Source organism: Pseudorca crassidens, chromosome 15 (genome assembly GCF_039906515.1).
Source record: "Pseudorca crassidens isolate mPseCra1 chromosome 15, mPseCra1.hap1, whole genome shotgun sequence".
NCBI classification, from domain to species: domain Eukaryota; kingdom Metazoa; phylum Chordata; class Mammalia; order Artiodactyla; family Delphinidae; genus Pseudorca; species Pseudorca crassidens.
The window spans coordinates 17,508,974-17,536,925 of record NC_090310.1 but is presented as its reverse complement, the minus strand read 5'-3'; the positions used below and the strand labels follow the sequence as shown (position 1 = coordinate 17,536,925).

At 52.5% G+C, this 27,952-nt stretch overlaps 1 protein-coding gene, 1 long non-coding RNA gene and 1 other non-coding gene across 3 annotated transcripts; 1 reads left to right on the top strand and 2 right to left on the bottom strand.

The window, feature by feature from the left end:
- Positions 1–3,343, bottom strand: LOC137207010 (uncharacterized). The gene is made up of 2 exons (XR_010934906.1): positions 3,017–3,343; positions 1–949 (listed from the first exon to the last, which is right to left on the bottom strand). It is a non-coding gene; the product is annotated as an uncharacterized lncRNA (long non-coding RNA).
- On the bottom strand, positions 1,932–2,004 carry TRNAK-UUU (transfer RNA lysine (anticodon UUU)). Its single transcript has one exon. It is a non-coding gene; the product is annotated as a tRNA-Lys (tRNA).
- KDM8 (lysine demethylase 8) lies at positions 3,095–27,952 on the top strand. The gene is made up of 8 exons (XM_067706330.1): positions 3,095–3,232; positions 11,746–12,241; positions 14,586–14,752; positions 16,163–16,295; positions 18,020–18,064; positions 22,157–22,306; positions 23,144–23,236; positions 23,329–27,952. The coding sequence occupies exons 2-8, from the start codon at positions 11,774–11,776 to the stop codon at positions 23,491–23,493; spliced, it is 1,221 nt and encodes a 406-aa protein (XP_067562431.1). The 5' UTR covers positions 3,095–3,232; positions 11,746–11,773; the 3' UTR covers positions 23,494–27,952.

Here is a 27,952-nt window from a genome sequence, read left to right as displayed (position 1 = left end):
TTCCCAGCACACTTGGATATATTAAAGTTACAAGCTGTTGATCAAATGGAGAAAAATCACAAACACGGACATAAATGACTCCTTTTGTTTGTTCAGTGCCTCTTGCAGCACTCAGATGGGTCTGTCAGCTTGATGGCGGGGGAGTGAGGGGAGGTGGTGGATTGGCAAGGAGACTACAGAAAGTGAAACCCCATGGTGAAAGATTGTCGTTCTTTTCTTTTCTAAAAACATTTCATCTGTGCCTGTATTTCATCTCAACCAGCCAGTTTTGAAAACACAAACAAGCTGGCAAAAGGGCTGTTTCTCTCTGCCTGGCTGGCAGCACTTCACACTCAATGTTAAAGGCCAGAACCCCTTTCCTGATTGTGGAAGAGAATCAGAGGGTCCTTCTAGAATCAGGGGGTCCTGGTTTCGAATCTCCTTTGGTCCTTGCAGTGGGGCCTGTCTGGGCTCTTAGAGGCCAAGTGCCCCCCCCCCCCACACTGTAGTCTCTGTCCATTCACTGTCAAATAAAAAAACAAAATCAGACTTAGTAAGGGGAGACTTTGATTTGAAAGGATGATTGCAAAGGGGGAAAGGGGCTATTGTAACAGAGACAGTGCTGTGACCATAGTTCTGCAAGCATCTCAAGGATTAGGCAAAAGAATTTTCCTTTTATAAGAGGAGAAAAAGAGGCAAGAAGGAACTGGGAGGTTGGATGAAAGGGAGGCATGATGGGACAGGAGGTCAGGGAGTGTTTTATCCTGAGGCCGGTCTATTCTCAGGAGGGGCTGTCTGCAGGCTCAGGCTGAGAGTGGGCCAAAGTTCAGGGGCCTGGAGGAAGGAGAGAATTTAACCAAAGTTTAGTCAACAAGTGTCAACAGGGAATTCCCCGGCGGTCCAGTGGTTAGGACTCCATGCTTTCTCTGCTGACGTTGCGGGTTCAATCCCTGGTCGGGGCACTAAGATCCTGTAAGCCAAAAAAAAAAAGTGTCAACCGACAAAAAATGTACAACCTAAACACTGAGAGTTATGTTTTATTCGGGGACATTACTGAGGACTCCAGCCCAGCATATAGCCTCTCAGATAGGAACTGTTCCAAAGAAGTAAGGGAGTAGCCTAGACATATAGGAGTTTTTGTAAACAAACAAAATCTATGTAGTCAAACAGCAAAAGATTACTGCTAATCACAAATATCAGACATCTCACGTTAATGATTTTACTGCTTTTCCATGTTTGGGAAGATGCAAGGGTCTGGCTCATTAAAATGATTCCTTTGATATGCATCTTAACTATCAAGGGCCAGTATCCTGTTTTTCTCCATCCTGAATTCTCCTCAGGGTGCACCGGTAGGTGTGGCTACAGTAGCTGACGGCTTGATGGCAGGCAACACTTTTCTCATCCACACAGGAATTTTGCTCAGAATGATTGGTGGAGACAAGCAGTTCAGCTAGTTACTTATGAGGCAAAGAACAGGGATTTGGAGGCTCTGTAGCTGGCCCTGTCATAGGTAAACGAAGTGGGCATCCGTGAGTTCCCCTAAGTCACAGGAGGAATGGTGGTTCATTGCAGCAAGTACCTTTCCAGAACAAAAAAGGGTAAGGGGTCTTCCTCTAACCTTCACTGTTTCCAGGAGCACAGGGCTCAGGTAAAATTCAACGCTGTCATCACCCAACTGGGGATGATAATTATAATAGTACTAGCTACAATTTTCATATTTTAAAAGTACCTCGGAGGTACTTGGTGCATAGTAAATGCTCAATAAATACTTGTGAATCTCACCCGTGAGATCTGGGAGGGCTGGGTAAGTTGATTCAGTGTGTTTTCTTTGGTGCCAGCACAGTACCCAAGATCCACTGATCAGCTGAATTGGCCTTGAGCAAGCCTCAGTCTCCCTGACAGTACAGTTACTTTTTTTTTTTGGCTACACCACGCAGTTTGCAGGATCTTAGTTCCCCAACCAGGGATTGAACCTGGACCCTCAGCAGTAAAAGCACGGAGTCCTAACCCCTGGACCATCAGGGAATTCCCACAGTTTCCTTGACTGTAAATAAGACATGATAATCTCCACCTCACAGGCTTGTGAAGAGAATTACACAACTTGGAGGAGTCTAGGGGGCCCAGACAATGCCTGACACATCTCTGGTAACCAGTGACAAAGACTCTCTCCTCAACTTAACTCTGGTCAGACTCTTCTGAGACCTCTTTGTAACTACACCTTGCCCTTGGGCTCTGTCTTTGCAAGAATTCAGCTGGGTCAGTTTAGCAAAAATCCCTTACCCTTCATATCTGATCAAAATCCTTATCCTTCACCCTTGATATCTTATCACCCTGGCCTGCCATCAGCAAAAAACCTGGGACCTTGGTTTAGCCAAAATTCCCCTTACCCATTATGTTTTCTCTTAATAAGTTTCCATCCACTGACGCAGACCCTGCTCCTTGGCTATCAATCTCCACTTGTCCTTGCTGTATTCAGAGCTGTGCCCCATCGCTCTCCCCTATCACAACACTTCCACCCCTCCCATCGCAGCAGTCCCAGTGAATAAAGTCTGACAAATAAATTTTTCTTTAACACCAGTAAATAAATTTCCCTCCTATTTCCACGTGGATTCCAAACGCAGTATGAGCAGAACTTTCTATCGCCTCTGTTCAATGCTTCAAAGGGCCTAGTCCTCGGAGACCATGGGGAGCGTGCTCAAAACCAAAACCCCCAGCGACGCCCACACCACTCAGCACCAAGCTAGCAGGGGCAGAAGGACGGACTCTGACCCCTAGCCCGCCACTCCGTACTGAAACCCTGAGTCCTCCTCACTCCCACAGGCCGTGGATGCAGCACTTGGGGGTGAACTTCGAAAAGTCGGGATCTGCGACTTTCCGAAAGTACGAGTATTTGACCACTTTATCTCCCTGAGCCTCGATTTACCGCTCTCTAAAACAGAGAGAAAAATCCGAATTGTACGATTAGATAAAATGGTAGATGTGAAGCTGCCTTGTACACGAAGTTATCGTTACAGAGGCAATCGCAGGTGCTACCCACTTGGAAAGAGAAACCGAGGCGAAAGCACCCTCCGGCTTTTAAACGAGGCGGGGCGGGGCAACGGCATCGATCACTCGGCGCTCCTCTAGGCACGCCTTGGTAATCGATACTCCTCGGGCAAGCCTCTGACTACTCGGAGACAGCCGGAGTATTCGGTCCAGAAGGAAAAGTCGTCGCCGGCCTCCGACGACTCGACACTATCCAAACTCGAGACAGGTGAGTTTGAGCAACTCGAGAAGGCGGGCAGCTCTGGCTCCTTAGAAGCGGGGAGGCCGGGCTGAGAGGGGAGGACTGCGCAGGCGTAGCGTGAAGGGGTGAAGCAGGAAAGGACGGTCTCGCGCGTGCGCTTTGGAAAGCCCAGGGCGGCCCTTCAAAGCAGCGAAACTGAGCCGGGTGTTGGGGGGGTCGGGGGGCCAAGAACCTGGGGTAGCGCATGCGCTCTGAGAACGCAGTTTAGCCGTTCAACTGCAGAGTCTCCAGGGGTCGAAGGCCCTGCGCGTGCGTGGTGCACTTCTTACGCCAGTCGTTTCTTTTTGCGCGTGCGTGAGACTAGGCTGTCGTGTCCCTGCGCGGTTCTTCGTGTCGCGTTGATGCGACTCTAATGCACTTGCGAGGCTTCCGATTTCTGCCGTGTTTGTAGTGGCAGGTGGTTGCTGGCTGACCCTCCCGGGCCAGTCGTCTTTTGTCGGTCTGGAGCTAGGCCCACTGGGCACGCTTAAACCATTGGGCCCCAAATGTGGACCAAGGGAAATGAAGCCCCGGGGGAGGCGCCGGGGAGGGAAAAGGTGTGAGATCTCGGGGTGGAGGGTTGGTGGGTTACGTAGAGCCCGCCCAGCCCACTCGTCGTGGGGGACCCAGTGGGCCCTCTGCATGTGGCCGCCTGGAGGACGGGGGTGTCTAACTCGATAGGGGTTAATTCTGAGCAGAGATGGGTCACCGTGCTCAACAAGTTTGGAGTAAATCCAGGGGCAGGAGGTGGGCAGGTGTTGGGGCCACACCGACGGCCCAAGCCCGATCCTGTCTGCTCGTTACAAGACTGGGCAGCCTGGTCCCAGAAAGCCAGATTGAGGCCGACGTATTCTGGGAGGCGCTTTAGAGTTTTAAAGATAACTTAAGAGAATTCTGGGATGACTGCGGTGGCTTCCTAGAAGGCTTTATTTTATAAACGTCAGGAACCTACTTAACTAACAGCCAACCAAAGGCCAGCTTACATAATGCCCTCTATCTGGATGGTGAATTCATGAAGTCAGGACCTGAGTCAGGCTGTTGTCTACAGCCTGTAGTTGGCTTCTTGGTGTTCAACGTAACCAGCAAGAAGCCGTTTATGAAGTTCAGATTAGGCTGGTTTATAAAGCCAAGACAAAAGCCACTCTGAGAGGTTAGCTCGTACAACCTTGGTCTGACCCCCTTTTCAAGATGATTTCCTATGCCAACAAACAGTCCACTGAGAAGAGCAATTCTATGCTGCCTGTACCTGAGCTTCCTGTGGAAGCTGTCTCATGTCATGAGACCAGTACAGACAAGTGGCACTCCAGAAGGTCAGTTTACAAAGCCAGGACACACGACCACTCAGGACACAAGACCTTCCTCTGGAAGATTTGTTCATTTAATACAACCTTTTATAAAAGGCAATTCACCTCTACCCTCACCCCCTTCAAAAAAGCCTTATGTAACCAAGAAGAAGTCTTTTAAGACCAATACCTGTCTAGCCCTAGGAGACTGACTTTAAAGTGAGGATACAAGGCCACTCAGGCTTTTTCATATGGCCTGTGATTATGGGGACCATGGGTCTCAATGTGCCTGGAATAATGCCAGTTTATGATTTGTCCCTGAAAACTACTATCAGTACTTCCAGTATTCAACTTGTGTAAGATGAAATTCCTACGTGCAGAAATGGCAGTTCCAAACAGTGAAAAAAAAACATTGGCAAAAGTGATGAGAGTAAAAAATTTTGCAAAAGAAAAACGTATATTTTACCAAGCTAAATAAATAAAAGGCTTATATATAGCATCCTGGTTTGTATGATAAATTCCGTAGTTAATCCACCTATACCTACTAGAAGGCTGTTTATGCAACTTGCTTATCCCTTTTACGTGGAGCTCTGGGAAGCCAATGTAAAGGCCAGTTTGCAGTCCCACTCTGCAAGACTGTTCACACAGTTTACCCTTGATTCCCTCCTCTGGAAGCCTCCTTCGTTTAATACAGCCTTTTATAAAAAAAGGCAATTCAGTGAGGAACTCTGGGAAGCAAATCAGTAAAGCCAGGCCATGAGGCTACTCAGGCTGATACCTTACTCCAGAAAATTCCTTGATACAATTGTCAAGAAACCTTTCTATCAGACTAATGTGTGGGGAATGCTGGAAGCCTGATTTGTAAAGCCTGGGCGTGAGGCCATTGAGAAAGGCAGTGTAATGTAGCCTCTGCCTGACCTTCAGTGGAAGGCCGTACCAACTGGTTGGTTGTTTGAAGGCTGCTGGTTACAGCCCACGTGAGGCCAGCTCCTCTGGAAGGTTGTTTCACACAGCTGACAAGAAGGTGTTTCACCCAGCCAGGGAAGGACCTTGCTCCTGTAAGGCCATTTCAGATGGCTCACAGGAATCATGGAACATAGGTTTGTACAACTAAGACAAAGTCCAGCCTTCACCTGGCCCTCAGACGAGGGCCCAATATGTAATGAAGCCAGTTTTTAAAACAGGTCATGAGGCCACTTTGGAAGACTTTTATGTAACACGCTGTGGCTCCTCCTCGGAAGGCTGTGTGATTCGGCAACTAAAAGGCCAAATCATGAAAGATTCTGGGAGGCCGATGGAACCAAGCCATACGTAAGACTACTCAGGTGGATGGTGACCAGCATGGCAGCTCACCAGGTTGCTACAGGCTGCAGTTGTAAGCCCCCCCGGGACACTAGTGTTTAAGATCAATCGTGAGACGCGCAGGGCCGTTTCAGATGGCTAACACAGAGGCAATCTGTAAAAGCATTTTGAAAATGAACTCGCAGCCATCCCGAAGCTCTCACCTCTGAAAGGCCGTGTCGTGCAGCATCAGCGTAAGTCTCTCTGAAGGCTTTGTTGTAAGACGTTCACTGAGGAACTCTGGATTCAAAATAAATTACTCAGGCTATTTTACGTAGCCACGAAGAGGCTGTTCTGTACAGCCAGCTTGAGGCCCTCTCTCCCAGAGGGCTGGTCCACATGGCCATCAACCTGAGGCCCTCCCCTCAGCCAACTGGCGAAGCAGCACATCAGCCGCCTTACCAGGCCAGTTTATGAAAACCAAACAGAGACCACCTTGGGAGGTCATTTTACAAAGCAGCACGTGGGGCCACCTTAGAAGCTGGCTTTGTAAGGCCTTTGCGAGGGACTGTTTTGTAAGGTCACCCTGGGAGGCCTGTTTACAAAGGTTAAAATCTGTCCCAGGGAACTAGTTTATAGCCCATTTGAAACCCTCCAGGAGGCTATTTTCTAAGGCCACCAAGAGACCAATTTACAAAGTTGGTACATAGGCCCCAGCAGAAGCCATTTTTATATTAAGGCAAACAAGTCGTCTTCTGGGAGGCCTTTTTGTAGACCTTTGTGCCAGAATATGAGGCCTCTGAGGCCTTTTGCGCGCTCAAGGTGAGATTTTTCGAAATTGCTTTATGAGACTCATGTGAGACACTCAGGGGATGAGCATTGAGGCCACCCAGGAAGGCCAGTTGGTGGGTCCACGTGCTGTTTTGCATGTGGCTAGTGGATAAGACCATGCTGGAAGGCTGCACTGTGAACCTTTTTTTAAAAAATATATTATTTATTGATACTAGTATAGTATTTTTTAATAAATTTTTTTATTTTTATTTATTATTTTTGGCTGTGTTGGGTCTTCATTGCTGCACACAGGCATTCTCTAGTTGTGGCGAGCGAGGGCTACTCTTTGTTACGGTGCGTGGGCTTCTCGTTGCGGAGCACAGGCTCTAGAGTGCGCGGGCTTCAGTAGATGGAATACCTGGGCTCAGTAGTTGTGGCTCGTGGGCTCTAGAGCACAGGCTCAGTAGTTGTGGTGCACGGGCTTAGTTGCTCTGCGGCATGTGGGATCTTCCTGGAGCAGGGCTCGAACCCGTGTCCCCTGCATTGGCAGGCAGATTCTTAACTGCTGCGCCACCAGGGAAGCCCTGCACTGTGAAGCTCTTAACGAGACCAACACAAGACATTTATGAATCTTCTAGGAGGCTGGAGATAGAAATCATCCTGGAGGGCTTGGGCCAGGCCACTCAGGCTCTCTGAGTCCTGTCATGCAGTAAGCCAGCTGGGAAGGATATCCATTGTGAACCAGGGACTGAGCTGGGATCTACAACTCCAAAAGCTGATGCAGTCCTCGTGCCCGAACATGAAGAGTGTCTGAGTGGACACTGCCACTTACTGTAAAGTTTTGGACAAATTGCTTAATCTCCCAACTCTCACTTCATTCATCTGTAAAACCTCACACTGTAGAATTGTGGGGGATATCTTAGATAATGTACATAAAACATGGAGCATTGGGATTTCCCTGGCTGTCCAGTGGTTAGAACTCCGTGCTTTCACTGCAAGGCCCCGGTTTTGATCCCTGTTCTGGGAACTAAGATCCCACAAACCGCGTGGCACAGAAAAAAAAAAAAAAAACAAAAAAACAAAAAACATGGAGCATTGACATGGCACATACGGAAGGGCACTGAGGTTGAGCTTAATCTCAGTTCTGTCTCTGCACAATCGATTGACTGTGGTCTGGACTTTTTTTTCTGGACTTTAGTTTTCTCATCAGCAAAATCGGAGGATGGGGTTGCAGGGGAAATGATCACATACACCCCTGTCCACTTCACAGTATGGTGAGGAACAAATACAATTCGAAAGCGGTGCTGGGGATAGACTGCAGAACTGAGAAAAACTCTGAATTACTGCACTTACTTTAGGACAGGCCCAGGAAGAGGCACCTCAAAAATAATAACAAGCGAGAAAGGTACACCCTTCTCTTATGTGAAGTGATAGGGTTTTCTCATCTGTAGAATGGGGAGAATAATAATTCCTTCCTCAGAGCTTTCTTGAGAGTTAACTCAGATGTGCAGCTTCATCATGTGCTGGCTTGTGATCTTGTGGCTCTGGTCCCTCATTTATAAGATCATGGATTTGTGAGCTAGACTGCCTGAGTTTTAAATTTCTGCTCCACCTCTTATTAGCTGAATTGCTTTGGGACATCATTAACTTCTCTGCTTTAGCTTCCTTATCTGTAAGATGGAGATGATAATACAGAGTTTCTGTAAGAATTAAGAGTATATATAAAGCGCTTGGAGCACTCCTGGCTTTACAGCAAACGCTTTGTAAGTACTTTATCAGCTTCGTAGGGTCATTGTGGGGGTGAAATGAGGCAAGTATTCTGTCTGCTGAAATGAGCTGAAATGGAGCCCAGCAATAGGAATGGCTTGTCCGAAGCACCCTCAGGGACCATATCTCTAGCATCCTTCACACATCTTTGTTTCTCTGTCTACTGCTAACGTCTTCACACACATTAGAGCTAAAGGGAACCATGCTTTCTCCTCCTGTTCTTTGGTGTGAGTTATAGATGGAGTCCCAGCATGTCCAGGAAATCTGATAGGAGTGTTTATTATCTATTGCTGCGTAACACATCACCATAAATTTAGTGACTGTAAAACAACACACGTGTATTATCTCTGTTTCTGTGGGTTGGGTGTCTGGACAGGGTTTAGCTGGGTCATCTACATCAGGGTCTCTCACAAGGCTCCAGTTATGGTGTCAGGGCTGAGCTCTCATCTGAAGGCTCAGCTGGACAAGCATCTAAGTGCCTGTGGTTGTTGGCAAAATTCAGTTCCTGGAGGGCTGCTGGACTGAGGCCCTCAGTTCCTAGCTTGCTGTTGGCTCTAAGCCACCCTCAGTTCTTTGCCACATGGGCCCCTCCAACAGGGCCACTTGCTTCATCGATGCGTGCAAACCAAGAAGGCAGTAGAGAAAGCCTGCCAGCAAGATGGAAGGTCCAGTCTTATGTGACATAATCCCAGAAGTGGCATCTCGTCACTTTTGCCATCTTAGACCAAAAAGTAAATAGCTACACATACCAAACCTACACACCTGTTGGTTAGAGGCAAGTAATAATAGTTTTCTATTGCTGATATAACAAATTATCACAAACGTGATGGCTTAAAACAATAAAAATTTGCTAGCTTACAGTTCTATAGGTTAGAAGTTAAACATGGAACTAAAATCAAGGTCTCAGCAGGGCTGCATTCCCTGCTGGAAGCTCTAGGGGGGAATCCATTTCCTTGCCTTTTCCAGCTTCTAGAGACCACCCACATTCCTTGGTTTGGGACCCCCTTCCTCCATCTTCAGAGCTGGCAACATTGCATTGTCTAACAATTCTGTAATCACGTCTCCCTCTGACTCTGACTTTAGCCAGGAAGGATCCTTTCAAGGACTCCTGTGTTAGGTTGGGGCCAGCCAGGTAATCCAGTATAATCCTATCTCACAGCCCTTATTCTTCATCACATCTGCAAAGTCCCTTTTGCCATGTTAGGTAACAGACTCACAGGTTCTGGGGATTAGGATGTGGACATCTTTGGGGGACGTTATTCTGCCGACCACTCAAATCACAGGTCCTGCCCGTACTTAAGGGGGTTAGATAAGCGTGTTCGTGACAGCAAGCAGGGATCATTGGGCTCTCTTGCGCCTTAGGGTGACTTTCTTCCCTCACGAGAAGCGGAGCATGTGATGGGGCTTTATCACAGCAAGTCTTCGTTCTTGCCTTCACCATCCACCAGTGGCTCTTGAGTGTCAGTTACTTTTAAGGGTCAAATAAGGTTCTTTTATTATTAACCACAGAAACCCTGGTTGACATAAGCAAGAAGAAATTTCTTGGGAGACTGTGGGGCCCACAGAATCGACGGAAAGCTGGAGACCTGGGCTTGGAAAGGACAAGAACCAAAGTGCATCCTAGGAATTGCGGACAATAATTGTGAGGCCCTAGCAAGAATAGTCTGGTCCAGAAACTGCCACTAGGACAAAATGAAATGCCAGCTGTCTCTGGTCAAGTTGACCTACTTAAAGTTCACATGCAAAGGAGGCAACTCATTGTCTAGCTTGGGTCACATACCCACCCCTTGGCAACATCCCACCAGACTGATCTCAGTGGGTATGATGGAATTTCTCAAAAGGAGATGGAGGTATGTTGTCAAGAAAGAGAAGAGGATTCTGAGCCACCAGAACTCAACAAATACCCTCTACTATGTTCTCTGCCATCTGTTTCCTCAATAATAGAAGGAAGTTGTTGCTTCATTCAGGGCAGGAACACTGCTGCAACAAGCATCAACACCGTAGTGGCTAAACACAACACCAGTTTAGCTTTTGCTCCGGAAGCATTCCAGTGTGGATATTCCTAGTTGGGGGGCTGTCTTATGGCTCTGCCATCCCCTAAGGCCTCAGAGTCTTTAGCTTCCAGCCAGTGGATAGGGAAGGTGTGGAGGATCATACAGTGTTTAAGTGTTTATGGACCAGGCCTGGAAGGGGCATACGTCACTTCCATTCATTAACTGGAACAAGGTGCCGTGGTCACATCTAATTACAAGTGAGAAATGGAGTCTAACTGTGTGCCCAGGAAGGAGATGGAATGGGCTTTGGTGAGCTTAAAGCAAGAGTTTGTTTTTGTAGATAAAGTTTTATTGGGACACACCATGCCCATTTGTTTACATACTGTATAAAGCTGCTTTCACACTACAGTGACAGAGTAGTACCAACAGTGACTATATGGCCTGCAAAGCCTAAAATATTTGATATCTGGCCCTTTACAGATAAAGTTTGTTGACCCCCAGCGTAGAGCAGTCTCTGCAAAAGGCATGATGGTCCCTGTTTCTTCGTATCAGAGGAGATGGGGCATATAGCAGCTGTTAGTATAATACCTACAACATTGTAGTGCAAATAAATCACTGTAAGTTGTGAGCAGTAGAACCTATTCACATGTTAGTACTTATTCCTAGAGACTGGGCTGCCATCTGTATATACTGTGCAGGCTAAAGTCACTAAAGGCACCAACTGTGATAAACCTTTTCATGTAGGATTTATGTATTTCCAGGTTTCCTCCAGAGACGTTAAGATCTCATTCTTTCAGTAGTCTTAATTGAGTGCCTACTATGAGCTTGACTCTGCAAGAAGCTCAAGGGCTATTCAAACCCAAAACACTCTCAGAGCATCTTGGCAGGCTTCACATAGGGGATCATTTAAGTTGGGCCTTAAAGGTTGGATAGGAGTTTGCCAGAGAAGAGGGGTGTTGGAGGATTTCAGACAAGAATAATACATGTTACTCTCTGAACAAATATGGGTCCGGTGCCCACTGTGTGCCTAGTGTTACGCCAGGCCCTGAAGATGCAGTGGTGACACCAGTCAGATAGGGACCCTGCCCTCACAGGTGCCCTCACAGGGCGGAGAAGACCATTGTTGAAGAATCAGTGCAGATGAGATGTGTGTTACATGGGACAAGTCCGGAAGCCTTGGTAACCTATAGGGGTCCAGGTCTGTGCGTGGTCTCTCTCTCAGTCTCTCTCTTTTTTTAGGAAAATAGTTTATATATATTTAAAATTTCAGTGGTTGACATTTTGGCCACTGGATGTCATCACAGATCTAGCTTGTTTTCCCCCAGTCTTATTTTATGAAAATGTAGAACTGTAAATATGTAGGCATACAACGTGGTGTTTTGCTGTAACTTATCTTTCCCCCCAGCACTCATCGGACTGAGCCGGCTGGGCTGATGGCGGGGCCGGGTGCGCTCTGGGAGGCCCTCTGGGCACTCCTGCCCCGCACGAAAGAGGAGCTGAAGCTGGAGCTGGGAGAGAAGGTGGAGGGCAGCGTGGTGTTGCTGCTGCAGGAAGCCGCTGAGCTCTTCTACGGGGACAGGAGGCAAGAGTGTCTGCAGACCTGCGAGGCGCTGCTCGACTACTCCTGGGAGAAGCTCAACACAGGGCCCTGGCAGCACGTGGACAAGGGCTGGCGGCAGGTGTACTCCTTCAGCTGCCTCCTGAAAGCCGTGTGTCTGTGTGCGCCGCCGGGGGATGCTGCTTCCGTGGCCGCCGCCCTGAAAGCCTGCGACATGGGCCTGCTGATGGGGGCGGCCATCCTTGGGGACATCCTCCTTAAAGTCACTGCCGTCCTCCAGAAGCACCTGCTCTCTGGAAAAAGGCCCGCCTCCGGCCCGAGCCAGGAGCCGCTTGGCATAAAGGTATCCGGGGGCGGGGGGGGGGTGGGCAACCGCCACTGACCGCACCCAACAAAATCCATCAGCCCTGTTTTCCTAGAAGTCACAGGTCAGCTCTCCCCTGGGCTGAAGCCCCTGGCATGCTGACCCCTCTGGTTGAAAAATGGCATCTCCATTGATTTGGAAATGGAACAGCCTCTTGTCTCAATTTTTTTTTTTTCCCCAGTTTGTGCAAGAGCCGTGCCCCTTGGGGAGAGCAGGAGGGTGAAAGCTTTGTGGTTCCTGAGAAAAATGGCTCAGAGGGATTGTGTGGCCGAGCCCTGCAGCCAGCGGGAGCCCGTCTCTTTCAGCTTCTTCCTGGCCCCTTGGTTGAGGTGTCCCCCACTTTCCTGGCTGCCTCTGTCTTTGTGCTGCTGAGTTTGGATGAGATACTACAGCTCACGTGACTGATCGGTCCTGCCCCTTAGATGCTTGGCCGTGTCCTCACTGGTGTTTAAGTGCATGTGAGTCACTGAGGGTGGTTTCCTCAGGCTTCACATTCCCAGCACTGACATGCGGACCCACTCACAGCACCTCTGGGCAAGTCAGTCACCTCCTCTGAGCCTCAGTTTCCTTATCTGTAAAGTAGCAGAGTGCTGACCCCCGGGAAAAAAGGGCCGAGACTGTACTGGACACTGGGTGAGGGAGTTACGGGGTGTTTTCGACATTTTTCTAAATATTTTCTTGTTTTCAGAATTCCCTACAGTGAGCATTATTTTTCTATAAGAATAATGCAAATGGATGTCATAAATACACCATACATGTAACTGAAATAAAAAGTGAGCCTATAAACAGGGAAGAGAAATTTGCAGCAAAGCTGTCAGAGAGGAGATATCTTTATTGTATAAGAATTATACAAATCAACAGGGGAACAGAAAAAACTGGGCCCCAGGAGGTAGAGAGACCAGACACACGAACAGACTGTTCACAAGGAGGAAACAGATCTGTTAAACAAACATGTGGGAAATGTCCAACCTCACCTCTGGTTTAAACAAACAGACAAACGAAGCAGCCGTTCTTGGCTCTGAAACTATCAGATGAGATTTTATACAACACCCAGTGTTGCCAAGGGTGCCACAGGGCCAAGAGCATGGGGTGTTGGTGGACCTTTCAGAGGGTCGGGCAGACATGCGGATCAAGGGACAAATATCTGTCCCCTTGGACCCAGGGGTTGCACCCACCCTTGCCCCGGCCAGGGCTGTCCCAAGGGATATGGCGGTGGCTTCATGGCCAAGGTGGTGTTCACGGTCTGGAGCAGTGTATACGGTCAAGGGGGTGGGAGCTCAGGCTCTGAAGGCAGCTGCCTGGGTTCACATTCCTGCGCCACCCCCCGCTGCCTGTGCCGCCTCCATTCCCCTGCCTGTAGGAGGGGCTTTGCTCAGCAGCCTTACTGAGCCCCAGCGGTGGCCCAGCTGTGCCGGGAACCAAGGGCGTGGTCCAGACGCCCGTCCTGGAGCTGACATTCTAGTGAGGCTGTGAAAGAATGTCTTCTCCCAGGTGGTGAGAAAGGTGGGGAGGCTGCTTCCGACAGGGTGGCCAGGGAAGGCCTGTCTGACAAGGGAGCACAGGGAAGTCAACGTCTACACTGGGGACAGTGAGAAAAGAAGAGGCAAATACAAGGCCTCGCACATCGCCTGCAGGGAAGAACGTTAGCTGTCGCTGCTGCCACTGCGTGAGTGTTGAGAACGGGCCTGGGGTCCAGCAGGGGGAGCAGAGGGAGGTGACGGGTGCCAGGCAGCAGTGCTGGGTGCTTTACGTGTGAGGTCTCGTCACCCAGTGGGGTTTAACGTGTGGGGAAACGGGCTCAGAGACAGTAACTTGTTCAGGTCCCTCAGCTGGGAGATGGTTAAGTAAATGATGAGGCAGCCACTCAAGACATTGCAAGGACTGAGTGGCAGCATGGAAACTACTTGAGAGAAATTATTGGACAGAAGAGGCAGAGTTGCTTATTCATCGTGAATCTTAGAGTGGATCAGAGATGCATATGTGTGGACAAAGTGGGAAAGGAACATACAGTAATGAGAAGAATCCTTGTATGTTAGATGGTGGAGTTTGGGATAGTAAGTTTTCCTCTATGAAAGCAATATATTAGTTTTATAATTAAACAAACATTTTAAATGAACCGGTAGAGAAGGAAACATCTTGGTATCGTGAAACGTCAGTAGTCGCAGTAGCAGCAGTAAAACTGACAATAAATGTTAACGGTTATTATTGTTACTAATGACACCTCAGCTGTCTTACTACCATTAATGCAAATTCCTAGTGGAATGCCTCGAATTTTGGCCTTTCTGCAGTTGTTGCCATCTTGTTTTGTCTTAATTTTGAACAGAAAGCAAGGAATGACCACGTTCCGATTCCAGATATGACGTCAGAAAGCACGGTGCCCCGGCTTCACTGTCCATCCCTCCAGTATTTCAGGAAGCAGTTTTTGGATCCAGGGAGGCCTGTGATCTTGGAAGGTGTGGCCAACCACTGGCCGTGCATGAAGAAGTGGAGGTGGGTGTCTGCTGAGGGCGGTGTGGTCCCTCTTCCCAATTTAGCATCCCCAGAGACCCCCAAATTCCTCCTCCCATCCCCAGGTGAATACAGCCCCACAGACACTTCACTGGCAGTGAAGTGAGATGGATGGCCGAGGGGCTAAACAGGCGTTAAAGGCACAGTGCTCTGAAGCGATGCCGGAGGTTATAGGATTCTTAGCTTCTACAGCTTGCCGGCCCTAAGCAGTTTTTAAGGAGTGCATCGGGGAAGTCCAATGTTAAGTCCATTATGCAGTTTTGCAGGATCTCAGGAATTCTGTGGAGTTTCTTAGGGGTTCCTGAGCCTTGAGAGTAGAAATAAGAACCCAAGGGCTTCCCTGGTGGCGCAGTGGTTAAGAGTCTGCCTGCCAATGCAGGGGACACGGGTTCGATCCCTGGTCCAGGAGGATCCCACATGTCGCGGAGCAACTGGGCCCGTGGGCCACAACTACTAGAGCCCACTCAACTAGAGCCCGTGCTCCGCAGCAGGAGAGGCCACTGCAATGAGAAGCCTGCGCACCCCAACGAAGAGTAGCCCCCACTCTCTGCAACTAGAGAAAGACCGCAAGCAGCAACGAAGACCCAATGCAGCCAAAAATAAATAAATAATTTAAAAAAAAAAAGAAGAACCCAAGACAGCCCCACCCCCTCTGCGTGGGCTCCAAGGGCTCCTGTGTTTATTCTCTCCTCATGTCTGTTTCCAGTCCCTCCTCAAATTCATGGTGGAGAGGTCAGATCAGGCAGCTGGACAGTAGCCTAATTTTGAAATGAGGAGGCGTGTCTCAGGCAGGTGGATGGAGCCAGGCTGTCTCGTGGCAGTGGTTTTGCGGAGGGAGTGGTTCCCGCTGACACTTGTGTCCTTGACCACGCAAGGCGGGCACATGCCATGTCTTCCTTCATTGTCCCCTCCCTGGTTCCTGTGCGACGGGCACTGTCATTACCCACAGTTTGCAAACGGGGAACAAGGGCTCAGAGAGGTGAAGGGACTTGCCACAGGTCCCCTGGTGGGTGACGGGCAGGGCTGGACTCGGCACCAGGCCACCGGAGGTGAGGACCCAGGCCCCTCACCACCCCGCACTGTCCTCCACTGGCCCAAAGAAGATCTCTGCTTGTGACAGGGCGAGCAAAGAGCGAAGTTGAAAGGCGCTAGGCAAGCAGGGAAATAGAGCTGCCCAGCAAGAACCAGATTCATTGGTTGTATCTGCAAAGCTGCCCAGCGCCAGGTGGGCAGGTGACCTTGCCTCTCTTGCACCTGTGTCTCCTCAGCAGTGAATTGGGTCTTCCTCCACCTCGTTTGTGCCAATGAAAGGAGACCAGCGTAGCACATTTAGCAGGGCACCCAATGGGTGTTAGCATACGAAGGCAATGCCAATCCCTGTTTTCCAAATAGTCTGGAGTACATCCAAGAAATCGCTGGCTGCCGCACCGTCCCAGTAGAGGTCGGTTCCAGGTACACGGACGAGGAGTGGTCCCAGACGCTCATGACTGTCGATGAGTTCATCAGCAAGTACATCAGGAATGAGGTGTGTCGTTTGACTCCTGCCCCCTAATACTTAGGAGGGAGGGGACGCGTTACATTTGGACAAATAACTTCCATGTGTCGCCAGGGGAGGTTTTGGAGGAGTCAAGAAGCTATTCTTTAAGGGCCTGTGGTCAGTAGGCTGGCCAGCGCGAGAAAGGCAGGCGGCACATAAGGTTCCCATTTCAGGCCCTTTGTTTTTTGGAGGTTTTTTTTGTTTGGGTTTTTTTGGTTACAATTTAGTGGGTTTTGGTATATTCACAAGATTGCGCAACCATCACCACTATCTAATTCTAGAACATTCTCATCACCCCAAGGAAGCCCCGTACTCATTAGTAGTCACTTCCCATATCCCCTTGCCCACCATCCCCAGGCAACCACGAATCTGTTTTCTGTTTCTATGGATTTGCCAATTCTGGACATTTCACATCATTGGAATCATATAATATGTGGCGACCTGTGTCTGGCTTCTTCTATTTAGCATAACGTTTTCAGGGTTCATCTCTGTCGTAGCACGTACCAGTGCTCCGTGCCTTTGTATGGCCGAATACTGTCCCTTTGATGGATAGACCACATCTTGTTTGTCCATTCCTCAGTGGATGGCCGTTTGGGTTGTGTCCACTTTTTGGCTGGTATGAAAAATGCTGCTGTGAACATTCACATACACATTTTCGTGCGGACGTGTGACTCTGTTTCTCTTCGGTGTATACGAGGAGCGGAATTGCTGGGTCAGATGGTAACTCTGTGTGTGACCTTTTGAGGAACTGCCAGATTGTCTTCCAAAGCAGCTGCACCATTTTGTCATTTCTTACAGTGAGGGCCTTGGGTGTCTTCCTCTTCCTGATACCTGTTGGCCACTCTGGCCGCAGTTTGGGTCAATGGTGCCCAGCATCCCATCTGCCCTGCCCCCATCTGACCCTTGCAGAGGCCCTCGGGCATCTTCAAAGAACCCCTGAGCGTCGGGGAGCCCGGTTTGTAAAGCACTGATCTTTCAACTCATCTGATTGGTAGAAATTTTCACAAAATGATCATCTCCAGTGCAGGCAGTTGTAGGAAAGTGGACTCTCACATTAACTGCTGGTGAGATTGTAAATGATGTAACGCTTGGGAAAACAACGTGGCAGAAGCTATTGAGATTTAAAATCCACGTACTCCCTGACTGCATTGTTCTCCTCTTGGAAGCATGTAAACGTCAGGACCAGAGCATTCGGCTGTTTATTGAAGCACCGCGGCAGAAGCACCTTAGTGTCCACCAGCAGGGGGATGGTTGAATGAATAATGATGCATCCTGTCTATGAAACATGCATGCATCAAAGGAGTGAGTCACATATGCATGTACTGACCTGAAGAGGTCGTCATGGTATATCATTGAATGAAAAAAGCAGACTTCACAGTAATACATATTGTATGATTCCATTTTTATTTTAAAAAATCCTTATGTGTGTACAGCCCCTTCACGTTTCATGTGAGAAAACTGAGCCCTGGGGCTCAGGGTGACTTACTCAGGGCGGAGGCAGGGCCAGATCCTGAGTCCCCCCATCAGCCCAGTCTTGCTGGCTGGCAAGGGATCGGGTCGGAGGAGGGGGTACCAAGCAGGCCGGAGACGAGGGCCCTCCAGGTGACGCCTAGGACAGGGTGCTGAGAGCCAGCCACACGGGCAGCTGAGGAGGTGTCCCACGACTAACGGGGCTTTTCTGTGTCGCCTCTGGTCTTTCTCCCATGGAGTAGCCGAAGGACATCGGGTACCTTGCTCAGCACCAGCTCTTTGACCAGGTAAGTCCGAGCCCCTCTACCCTTCACCCTCTCACCTCCTCCCACCTCCCTTCCTAGGCGCTGGCCCCGGAGGGTTGGAAAGGGGTCGCAGCCTCGTTTGCTCCCCAGTGGTACTGCCCCCTGCGGTGAGCAGGGAGGCCCCTGTGCCGTTACCCGTGCCCTACTCGCCAGCGGACAGCAGGGGAGCAGAGCAGGCCCTAGGATGGCCCCCAGGGGATGGAGTCTAAAGCCCAGGTGTGGTCAGAACCGAGGAACAGGTCCCCCAGGTGAGGGTGGCAGGCTGTGACCTGACCCAGAACGAGCGAGTGGCCGCTGACCTGGACTCACAGAGTTCCCTGGGCAGGGCCTGGAGCCGCCCTGACCACCTTTCGGTCGTCTGCTTACGAGGCAGGCTCCCCGCACCTGGGCCTGTGCGCTGTGGCAGGGCCCGGGTTCCACTCCTCTGGGTACCCTGACTGGCTGGATGGAGGACCCTCAGGACGAACTGGTGGAGACTGAAAGACGAGGGGGCCGTGGGCTGGAGCTGAGGGGAGGAGCAGGGCTCGAGGCCGAGGCCAGTCCCAGGGAGAGGCGCCTCACGAGCCAGGGTCGGAGGGCAGAACGAACCCCACGTGCTGGGCGCGTCCACCAGCGTGAGAGGGTTTGGTCAGAAAAGCAGAGCGGGAAGCCGAAGAGGGAGGCTGGGGCCAAGCTGGCAGGGCCTTGAAGGCCAGGCCAAGACGGTGAGGAGCCTGGGACGTTTGTGAGCTGGAGGGTTCCCACTCCGAGGTGGTATTCCCAGGAGAATCCAACAGGGGCACCGGGGGATGCAAGGAGAGCGCCCAGGGGAAGAAGAGGGACGGTGGCAGGCTGCGCTAGCTCTGTCTCCGTCACACATCCTCCCCTGAGACCGTCCAGGTGTGGCCCAGACAGCGCCAGCGTCCTGGCTTTTAGAGGTGCAGGGTCCATCCTGGGCCACACCCAGATCAATGGCACCAGCATCACCCATCACCCAGACCTGCGTCAGGTGGGGCCCGTCGCCGCCAAATGCAGAGCTGGGGAAGTGCTGGCAGGAACCAGGACCGTCTGGCTCGTGGGGAGTGAGGAAATGAGGCTGTGCAGTGCTGCGCAGGATGGCCGTAGCTGAGTTGGCAGAGGACAGGAAGAAAGGCCGCAGAAGGTGAACAGGGATTGTCTGCGGGGGGCGAGAGGGCGAGGGGGTCCCTCCCTCTCTTTTCTGCGGTTTCCAAATCATCTATAATGAGTATGCATAGTCCTCATAACGAGAAGAACAGAGACTTTGTTTTCAAATGCAAACAAAACAGAACAAAGTGAAGTGTAGCGTGAATCAGCTTCATCCTGTGCTTTCAAAGCCGTCCAGTTAGGATGCCGAAACGCTCAGAGGAGGGCTCACCCTGGGGAGCCCTCCGTCCACCCCTTGCCTCATCCCCCGCTCTCCTCTTCGCTCTGTACTTGGGGGGTGGCCCAGGCTGTGACCCTGGTGGCGGGCGGCAGATGGCTGCTTTGTAGGCCCCTGTGCACCGGCGCTGAACCCTGCCCTGGGGACGCAGGGACAAAGGAGACAGTCGCTCTCCTGCCCCGTGGACCTGAAAAACACACGTATCTGATGGTAATGAGCGCCTTGAAGGAAAGGAGAAATGTACCCTACAAAGGAGGCTGGGCGGGGCAAGGGCTCTTTCCATCTGATGGTCAGGGAAGGGGTCTTGGGGAGGTAATGTCTGAGCAACAGCCCAAAAGATGAGCAGTAGGTACCCAGCCATATGGCAAATATTTTGCCCATTTCTTTTTTATTGGGTTGTTGGTCTTATTTTGAATTTTAGGAATCCTTTATATATGTTCTGGATGCAAGCTAGTTGTCAACCGTACGCATTATGGGTATTTTATCCCTGTCATCAACTTGCATTTTATTTTCTTCTTGTGTCTAAAAGGACATGACAAGCGCCATGCCAGCTGGGAGAGCAGCAGGTGTGAACTTTCACCTTCAAGGGGCAGGAGAGTTCAGCGTGGCCAGAGCCGAGCGCATGAAGGGGAGGGAAGTGGCAGATGGGGCCTGAGAGGGAGATCAGGGCTGGAAGAAGGATGGTTTTCTTAACGTGAAGGGAAGTATTTCCAGGATGGCTGTGGCACTGTCTGGGGAGGAGTTGAGGTGACAGGTGTGGAAGCAGGGAGACCACTAGAAGGCTGCTGCAGCGGTCTAGGGAGAGCTAACGCCGTGCGTGGAGAGACGGGGTTAGGACATGTGTGAGCTGCCAGCACCTGACGTGGTGGGCGTGCAGAGATCGAAGGAAAGGGAGCAGCCCAGGAAGACTCCTAGGTTTGGGACCCGAACCACTCGTTAGATGGAGCTGAGGCATCCGGGGGGACTCGGCAGATGCGGTCTTGGCCAGGCCTTATGCCACAGCTGCCCAGAACGGGCAGTGCTGGGCGGGAGGCGAGGTCAGGGGCTGGGTGTGTGCCCTGAACAGGGAAGACCTGGGTCATTCGGGGTCAGGACCACAGCCAGTGGGAAGCTGGGGTCCCTGTCCTGACTGGGGGGCCCCAGTTGGGGATGTGCCAGCCTTCAGGAGCTGCAGGTCCAAAGTTACAGGGGGGCAGGAGGTGATGGGGCCAGGTGGGCTGTGTCCTCTTGCCCAGGCGTCCCCATGTGAGGACTCGTGGGTCCTGAGTCCTGTCCTCTCTTGCTAAGTAAAGAAAAGGGGGATTCAAGTTGATCAGGCCCCTGCCACGTGATCTCAAGAGACCGGCCTGTCCTATCCCCTGGTCTCAGTCATAGTGGGGCTCGGCCTCCCAGGGCCCCTGGAAGCCACAGGTCAGCTTAGCTCCCTGTCCTGGAGCAGCTTCCCCGGGAGCCCTAACTTCACAGCCTCCCGGAGGCCCCTGATGCCGCCACGCAAAGGAGCAGCACAAGCTCACTTCCAACTGGGTCAAAGTCCATGAATGGTTTTAAGACTTCCACACTTGACCACGTCGCTTTTTTTTTTTCAACCCAATTTTTATTATTTGTTTGTTTGTTTATTTTTGGCTGCATTGAGTCTTCGTTGCTGCCTGTGGGCTTTCTCTAGTTGCGGCAAGTGGGGGCTACTCTTTGCTGTGGTGCACGGGCTTCTCACTGCAGTGGCTTCTCTTGTGGCAGAGCACGGACTCCAGGCGCGTGGGCTTCAGTGGTTGTGGCTCGCGGGCTCTAGAGCGCAGGCTCAGTAGTTGCGGCACACGGGCTTAGCTGCTCTGCGGCATGTGAGATCTTCCTGGACCAGGGCTCAAACCCATGTCCCCTGCATTGGCAGGCAGATTCTTAACCACTGTGCCACCAGGGAAGTCCTGACCACATTGCTTGATGCCACCAGCAGCCTGGCATGAGGGTGCTCCCTTTACCACATCCTCACCACCACCGTGTGTTACCACTTTTTCAACTTCTGCTAATTTGATCAGTGGGAAAGGATGACAATGTTAGTGCTAATGAGACCGAAACCCTTCTTTATATCTAATTCATCTTTATGTGTGATCTGCTTTTTGTCCTTTTCTCATTTGTATACCTTATGTATCGGGATCCTTATTATTTTTCCTTATCATTTTGTGTGCACGCTCTACATTAACCTTCCTTTACCACAGTTCAAATGTTTCCCATTTCACTCACCATCTTTGTATTAAGTAACTTCTCTTAAACGTACCAATTGTGACTGCTTTACCATTAGGAAAATTTGGAAAATCTTCCCTTCCAGAGATTTCATTAACTGCTCAGTCCCATTTTCTTTTTGTTTTTCTTTAATTTGATGTTCTAAAATTAGAAAATTGCAAGCTGGTTTATTTTTAGGTACAAAGCAGTGGTATCAGGTTTTTAAGAAAAGGAAACAAAGTTAAAATGCATATGACATGGAAAGAAATCGTAAAATAAAATTATAACCCTTCCCTAGCAATTATGTATTTACTTTTTAGAATTGATTTTTAAACTCCTATACAGTAAAATGTGGCTACAGTCATATTATTACACAAGAAGAGAGTGTGTATCGGCCTTCTGGGAAAGTCAGTGGACTTCTAGGCTGCTGTGTCCCACAGGCCTGGTCTTGAACCTCCACGTCTGCTCTGACCCTACAGATCCCGGAGCTGAAGCAGGACATCAGCATCCCCGATTACTGCTGCCTGGGTGCCGGGGAGGAAGAGGAGATCACCATCAACGCCTGGTTCGGTCCCCAAGGCACCATCTCCCCGCTTCACCAGGATCCCCAGCAGAACTTCCTAGCCCAGGTTGGAGCTGCTCAGAATATCGGCCTTCCCCCTCCTCCTGGCCCAGCCACACGCAGCCTGGCCCAGCCACACGCGGCCTGGCCACATTATCCACATTTAAACATTAAAGAGATGAACCACTGACAGGGACGTGGACAGAAGTGAAAACAGAGAAAGAAAGGTACCAGGCCTCAGCGGGGGGCCCTCTGCCTGGTCGGGCGGCTTCCAGACATGGCTCCTGCATCGTCTGGGTTCCCAGACGCCTCCTGAGGGCAGAGTGGGGCCGGGCGCCATCTCCGGATGGAGCAAGTGCCCCGACGGCTGCCTCTCCCCTGCCGTCCATCAGAACCAGGCCAGCTTCTCCTGCCAGAACCCTCCAAATACAGGGAACCTGCTCAGCCAGTGGGTGGTTTTATGGAGACCCAGATAGAGCAGCGCGCGCACGTGCGAGCATGTATGTTGTAAGGGGAGGGGCACCTGTTATAAAACCACCTTCCGTCGCAGGAAGAGAGGTTTGACAAGTGAGAGTGTTCTTCCAGCCCGGGGACCAGTCCCCAGAGGCAGCAGAGGGGCCGGGAGCCAGACCGCCTCTCAGCCTTGCGAACGTGGCCATTCACTTAACCTCTCTGTGCCTCCATATCCTCACCTGTAAAATGCGGGGAAAGGATGAACCACCTCGGAGGGGTGTGCTGAGGCTCAGAGTTAACACACATGCAGCACTGAGACCGCGGTGCCACCGTCGAGGGCCTGTTAGCAACAGTAGCGCAGGCAGTGACTCCTAACCTGACGCGTGTGCTGGGCGCGGGGCGGCCGGGGTGGCCGGGCACCTGCTGAGGAGGGCGGCTCTCTTCCTTGCAGGTGATGGGCAGGAAATACATCCGGCTGTACTCCCCGCAGGAGTCAGAGGCCCTGTATCCTCATGACACGCACCTTCTTCACAACACGAGCCAGGTGGGCCTGGAGGACCCGGTGGGACCCACCGTTTCCCCTCCTCCACACCCCGTCTCTGAGAGCAGGCCAGTGACTTCCTTTGCTTTCCTCAGGTTGACGTGGAGAATCCCGACGTGGAGAAGTTCCCCAGGTTTGCCGAGGCCCCATTCCTGTCCTGCATCCTGTCTCCGGGAGAGATCCTCTTCATCCCGGTGAAGTACTGGCATTACGTGCGGGCTCTGGACTTGAGCTTCTCGGTCAGCTTCTGGTGGTCGTAGCCCGAGAGGAGGGTGCCCGGCAAGCAGACGCGCTCGTGGTCACACATCCTCCGCCCTGTGCCCGGCCCGGCCTGCGCCTAAGGACTCCCTCGCCTTGGCACACGCAGGGCAAGGGGTGCCCAGGCCAGTGTGGGCAGCAGAGGCAGGCGGGGGGGACCCCAAAGGGACATTCCCGGCCCACAACCCGCACAGAAGCTCCGGGGCTCTGAGGTTGGCTGCCTGGATTCAAGCCTGGCCCTGTCGCTTAACCGCTGCGTGATGTGGGGCAAGGAACTCCACTGTGTCTCCATCTGGGGAACAGGGCGGCGCTAGTCCTCACCACAGAGGGCTCTGGGGACGCGGTGTGGGCAGAGCTGCGCTACAGACCTCAGCCACTGTCACCAGCCTTCCTGATTGTAAATACTGTTGTATTTACTGTTGTAAATAGTGTTGTAAATACTGGCCTGTCGGGACAGCCATGGCCTGCAGGCTCTGGAGCAGGGTGGCCATGGCCTGGTCACGGGGGTGCTCAGCTCAGGCCTCTGCTGGGCAGTGGGGAGCCTGGGGCAGTTTCTGTCTTGGTTACTGAAGTGTAACCTGCCTTCAGGGAAGCGCACAGCCCTGCCAGCTTGGCGAATTTCCCACTCCACACGCTCCCAGCAGCCAGGAACCACCTGGCGGCCCTCCTGCCCCTTGCTGCCGCCATCGCCCGGGACCACTCCTCTCTGAAAGAGGGTTTTAGGCCAGGAGAGAGGCCCAGGCTTCAGACTTTCCATAAACACGTTTGTTTTGTTTGTATAAAACATGGGTGGTTCTGTTTGAATTTTGACCAGGTAAGGATGCTGGGGGCAGGGGTGTCACAGACCTGCAGGAACAGCTGCGGAGGCGGCCCAGGGCCATGCCTCTACCCACCAGGCCTCTCTCCCTCCGTGGCCACCTCATGTCTGCTGGTCTGACCTTGGCCTCGGTCTCTTCCCTCTTGCAGGTAGCCTTCTTCCCGGGGGGAGAAGATGGCCCCAGCAGGTCAACTCCAGATCCCAGCACCTCTACCCACAGCTCAGAAACCTCAGAGAAGGTTCTGACCATTGGGCCTGGGACCTTCGCCTATTCTGGGGCAATGCCGTGGGGCAGGGAGTGGCTGCTCTGATTGGCGGGGCCTGGCTCACAGGCCCCCCCTGAGTTACTGTGAGAAGGGGGGTGGGAAGCATTGATGGGCAGCTAAAACTAGCTACTAATGTCCTCTGTAACCAGGCCAAGGAATTTGAACCTTATCATGTAGGTCTTGGGGCTTCAGCGTTTTGAGCAGAGAGATCATCAGAACATACGTTTGATTCTCGGTAGGGAAGAGGAGGGGCTGATGGGCAAAGCTGCAGGGAGGCCGTGGGTCTGATGCCGTGGGTGAGCCCGGGCGAATACGAGAGCTGTTTAGAAAGGAATTGAGGGCTCTGTGAGCAGTTGCTTGTGAGGTCGTTTATTCCCCTACCCAGCGTTATTGATAGTTATTTACCTCATTTTTCATATGAAGAATTTATAGCAAATATCAACGCCGCTGAAGGCAGTCAGGCATAAAATAGGGATGCCACCATGCCCACAGGCTCACCATCAGTGAGGAGACGGGCTGCAGACGAGCCATAACTCCAGGGCTGCCTGCATAACCCCCACTCCTTCCTTGGCTCCAGCTCCCACGGTGGCCCAGCCTTTAGGACCCCATCCATCCCAGCTGGCAGGTCCCACTCCTGACAAAAAGCGGTTCTCCTGTAACGTCATGGTTCTGAAGTTAGGGACTAGAGGAAGCGTTCATTAAAACATATTGAGGCCTGGCCGCCTCGGGCAAGTGTCCCTTGTCAGATGGGAAGATGAAATCTTCATCTGCTCTCCGGGCAAGGCTCCCGTCTTGCTAGTATCCCCACTGGAGGGCTGGCTTCAGCTCTGAGGGGTGTGGACTGAAGGCGGCTTAGAAGAAAGGTGCCAACCAGCTGCTCGCAGGGCCAAGGGGAGGTACGGGCACCCACCCACTGGAGCTGCAGAGAGGCCTGCTCAACACCGGAGTCCTGTGCCAGGCAGGGCGCGGCATCGAGCAGGATGGGGGCCTGCCCTCCTTGTGTTTCATGCTCTTGGGGGGGTCCGGAGAGGAGACGGACAATAAAATAAGTAGTGCGGATAGTGATAAGTGCCATGAAGGCAAGAGAACAGGGTGACGGTGGAATGTGGCAACAGGGGAGGGATTGGGGACGTGACTTTCATAGCTGACGTCTGAGTAGAACCTTGAAGGACCTGGAGTCCAGAACTAACACTGAGATTTGAGGACGGTGCTCCCAGCAGCAGGTGCAGCAGCCCCGAGGCAGGAAAGCCTTGGCCTTGGGAGAGAGGAAGGGGCTGGTGCAGCACGAGCAGAGGGCGCTGAGGGAATGGGGAGGGCAGGGCCTGGACTGTGGCAGCGGGGGGAGGGATGAAGGTGCTAAGCAAGGAGAGACGAGGGCTGATCACATTGCCGTATGAGAAGAGCCCAAAGGGGGAGACTGGAGGCCGGAAGAGCGGTCAGTGTCCCCGGTCCAGTAATCCCTGGAGTGACACGCTTGGGGCACCAGTGGGAGGGCAGAGCGGTGGGAGACAGGCTGTGCCTGGGGGCGGCAGGGCCGGATCACCAAGGCCTTGAGTGCCAGGCAAGTGCTCTGGAACTTGGGGTTAGGGCTTTGGTTGGGCCGTGCCAAGGGGTCCTCAGGAAGTTCATGCTGGCGTCACCGCAGGGGAGACTGGCAGCAGGAGGGCAGTGTCCCAGCGGCAGGTGCTCAGAGCTTCCTTGACACCTGCGTGGTGTGACCCTGCCTGGCCTTGACCGCCCAGCCACCTGCCCGGACAGGCAGGAGGGCCACGGCGTGCTGCTCTGCTTTTGGGCCCTGGCCTCCATTCCCCCTTGTCCGGAACAGCATTGTGGAGGATGCCCTTCCTCCCAGGAATGCAGCCTTGGAGGGTGTGTCAACCCGGAGCCCTTCCTGCACCTGCATCTTGAGGGCGCATTGGGAGGACGAACAGAACAGCCGGAGCTGCTGTGCAGTGGCTGCAGTCCCCACCGTGACCGGGGAGTGGGTCTTCCCCGCCGGAATCCCCGAGCCCAGGGTCCATGTTTTCTCAGACCCTCCCAAGAAACCCCCTTTCTGGGTAAGCTGGCTGGGGCTGGTTTCGGTGGCACAGCTGCGCCCACCCGCCCGCCCGCCAGTCGGGGCTCCCGCAGGGCTTCACCCAGGCTTGTGTTTGCCTTCAGAAGGCTGGCCCAGGGGCCGGGCCGGCGCACAGCTGAGCGCCTCTCGCTGCCTGGGGGTGGGCCTCAGGGCCCAGGCCGGACCCGGGTCCCGCCCCACAGCGGGCTGATGCAGGTGAATCGGGCAGAGGGTCCTTGCCGCACGGGTGGAGGACACCCCACCCTTTGGGCGCCCACATTCATTCCCTCTCTCCCAGGTAACAGCGTCTTCAATTTGCTTAGAGAACCTCCTCACTCAGCCACGTGGCTCGGGAGGGGCTGCCCTACTCACGGCTCAGAGGTGGCCCAGGCCGAGAGTGCCCATTGGACTATCCCACCCTCCCCCACAGGTATCCCGATTGGATGTTTGCTGGGATGGGGGCGCCACTAAATGAGGCCCGCCCTCTTCCTCCTGACGGCGGGGCCTGGGTGAGTGAGGCCTGCAAGTATGGAAGCCATTTTGCTACCCTGAAGAAAGAGGCTGGATTTGCTGGAAGACCGTGTTTTAGGTGCCAGCGTGAGGCCAACACTCATGATAACAGGGCAGAGAGAGAAATAGGATGCCTGGTGACATCACTGGAACCACTAAGTCAAGCCTCTCCTGAAGGACCTCCTCTGGCCAAGTCCTTCCTTGTTTAAGCCACTCTGAGTTGGGTTTGCTGTCATGACTGAAGGGGTCCTGATTGATTCTGGGATGGAAGGGAGGCGAGACAGGGAGTCAAAATAGTGCGGCAAGTGTGATGGTCAGAGACACGCGGGGAGGTGGGGAACTGAAGTGGAGGTGGTGACAGCCTAACCAAGATCTAAAGGGTGGACAGGTGTTGCCCGCAAGGGCGGGATACACGAGGGGAGGGCAGGCAGGCTGGGGAGACGTGTGTGCAGAGGCCTGGCGGTGAGGAACACGATGGTTCGTTCAGGGACAGAAAGAAATGCCATGCCCTAGGAAGGTAGGAGGGGAGAGGGGCTGCGGTACATGGGGCCCCATCGCGTGGCCCGGGCCCGCGGGCAAGGGCAGTCAGCAGGGGCGTGCCAGGCCGCCTGGCATGGTGGGAAGGTGACTCCGCGGGAGAAGCCTGGAGCCGGTGGGTGACGCCGTTCAGGCCGGTGCGTCTTGGGCCAAGGAGGGTGCAGCCCGGGGGGCGTCGGGGGGCCAAAGCCAAGGCCCCCACAAGCCCAAGTCGGGCCGGCCAGTGTGGGTGCGATGGGTGACCACAGCTGGGGACCGAAGGCAAAGCCGCCCTG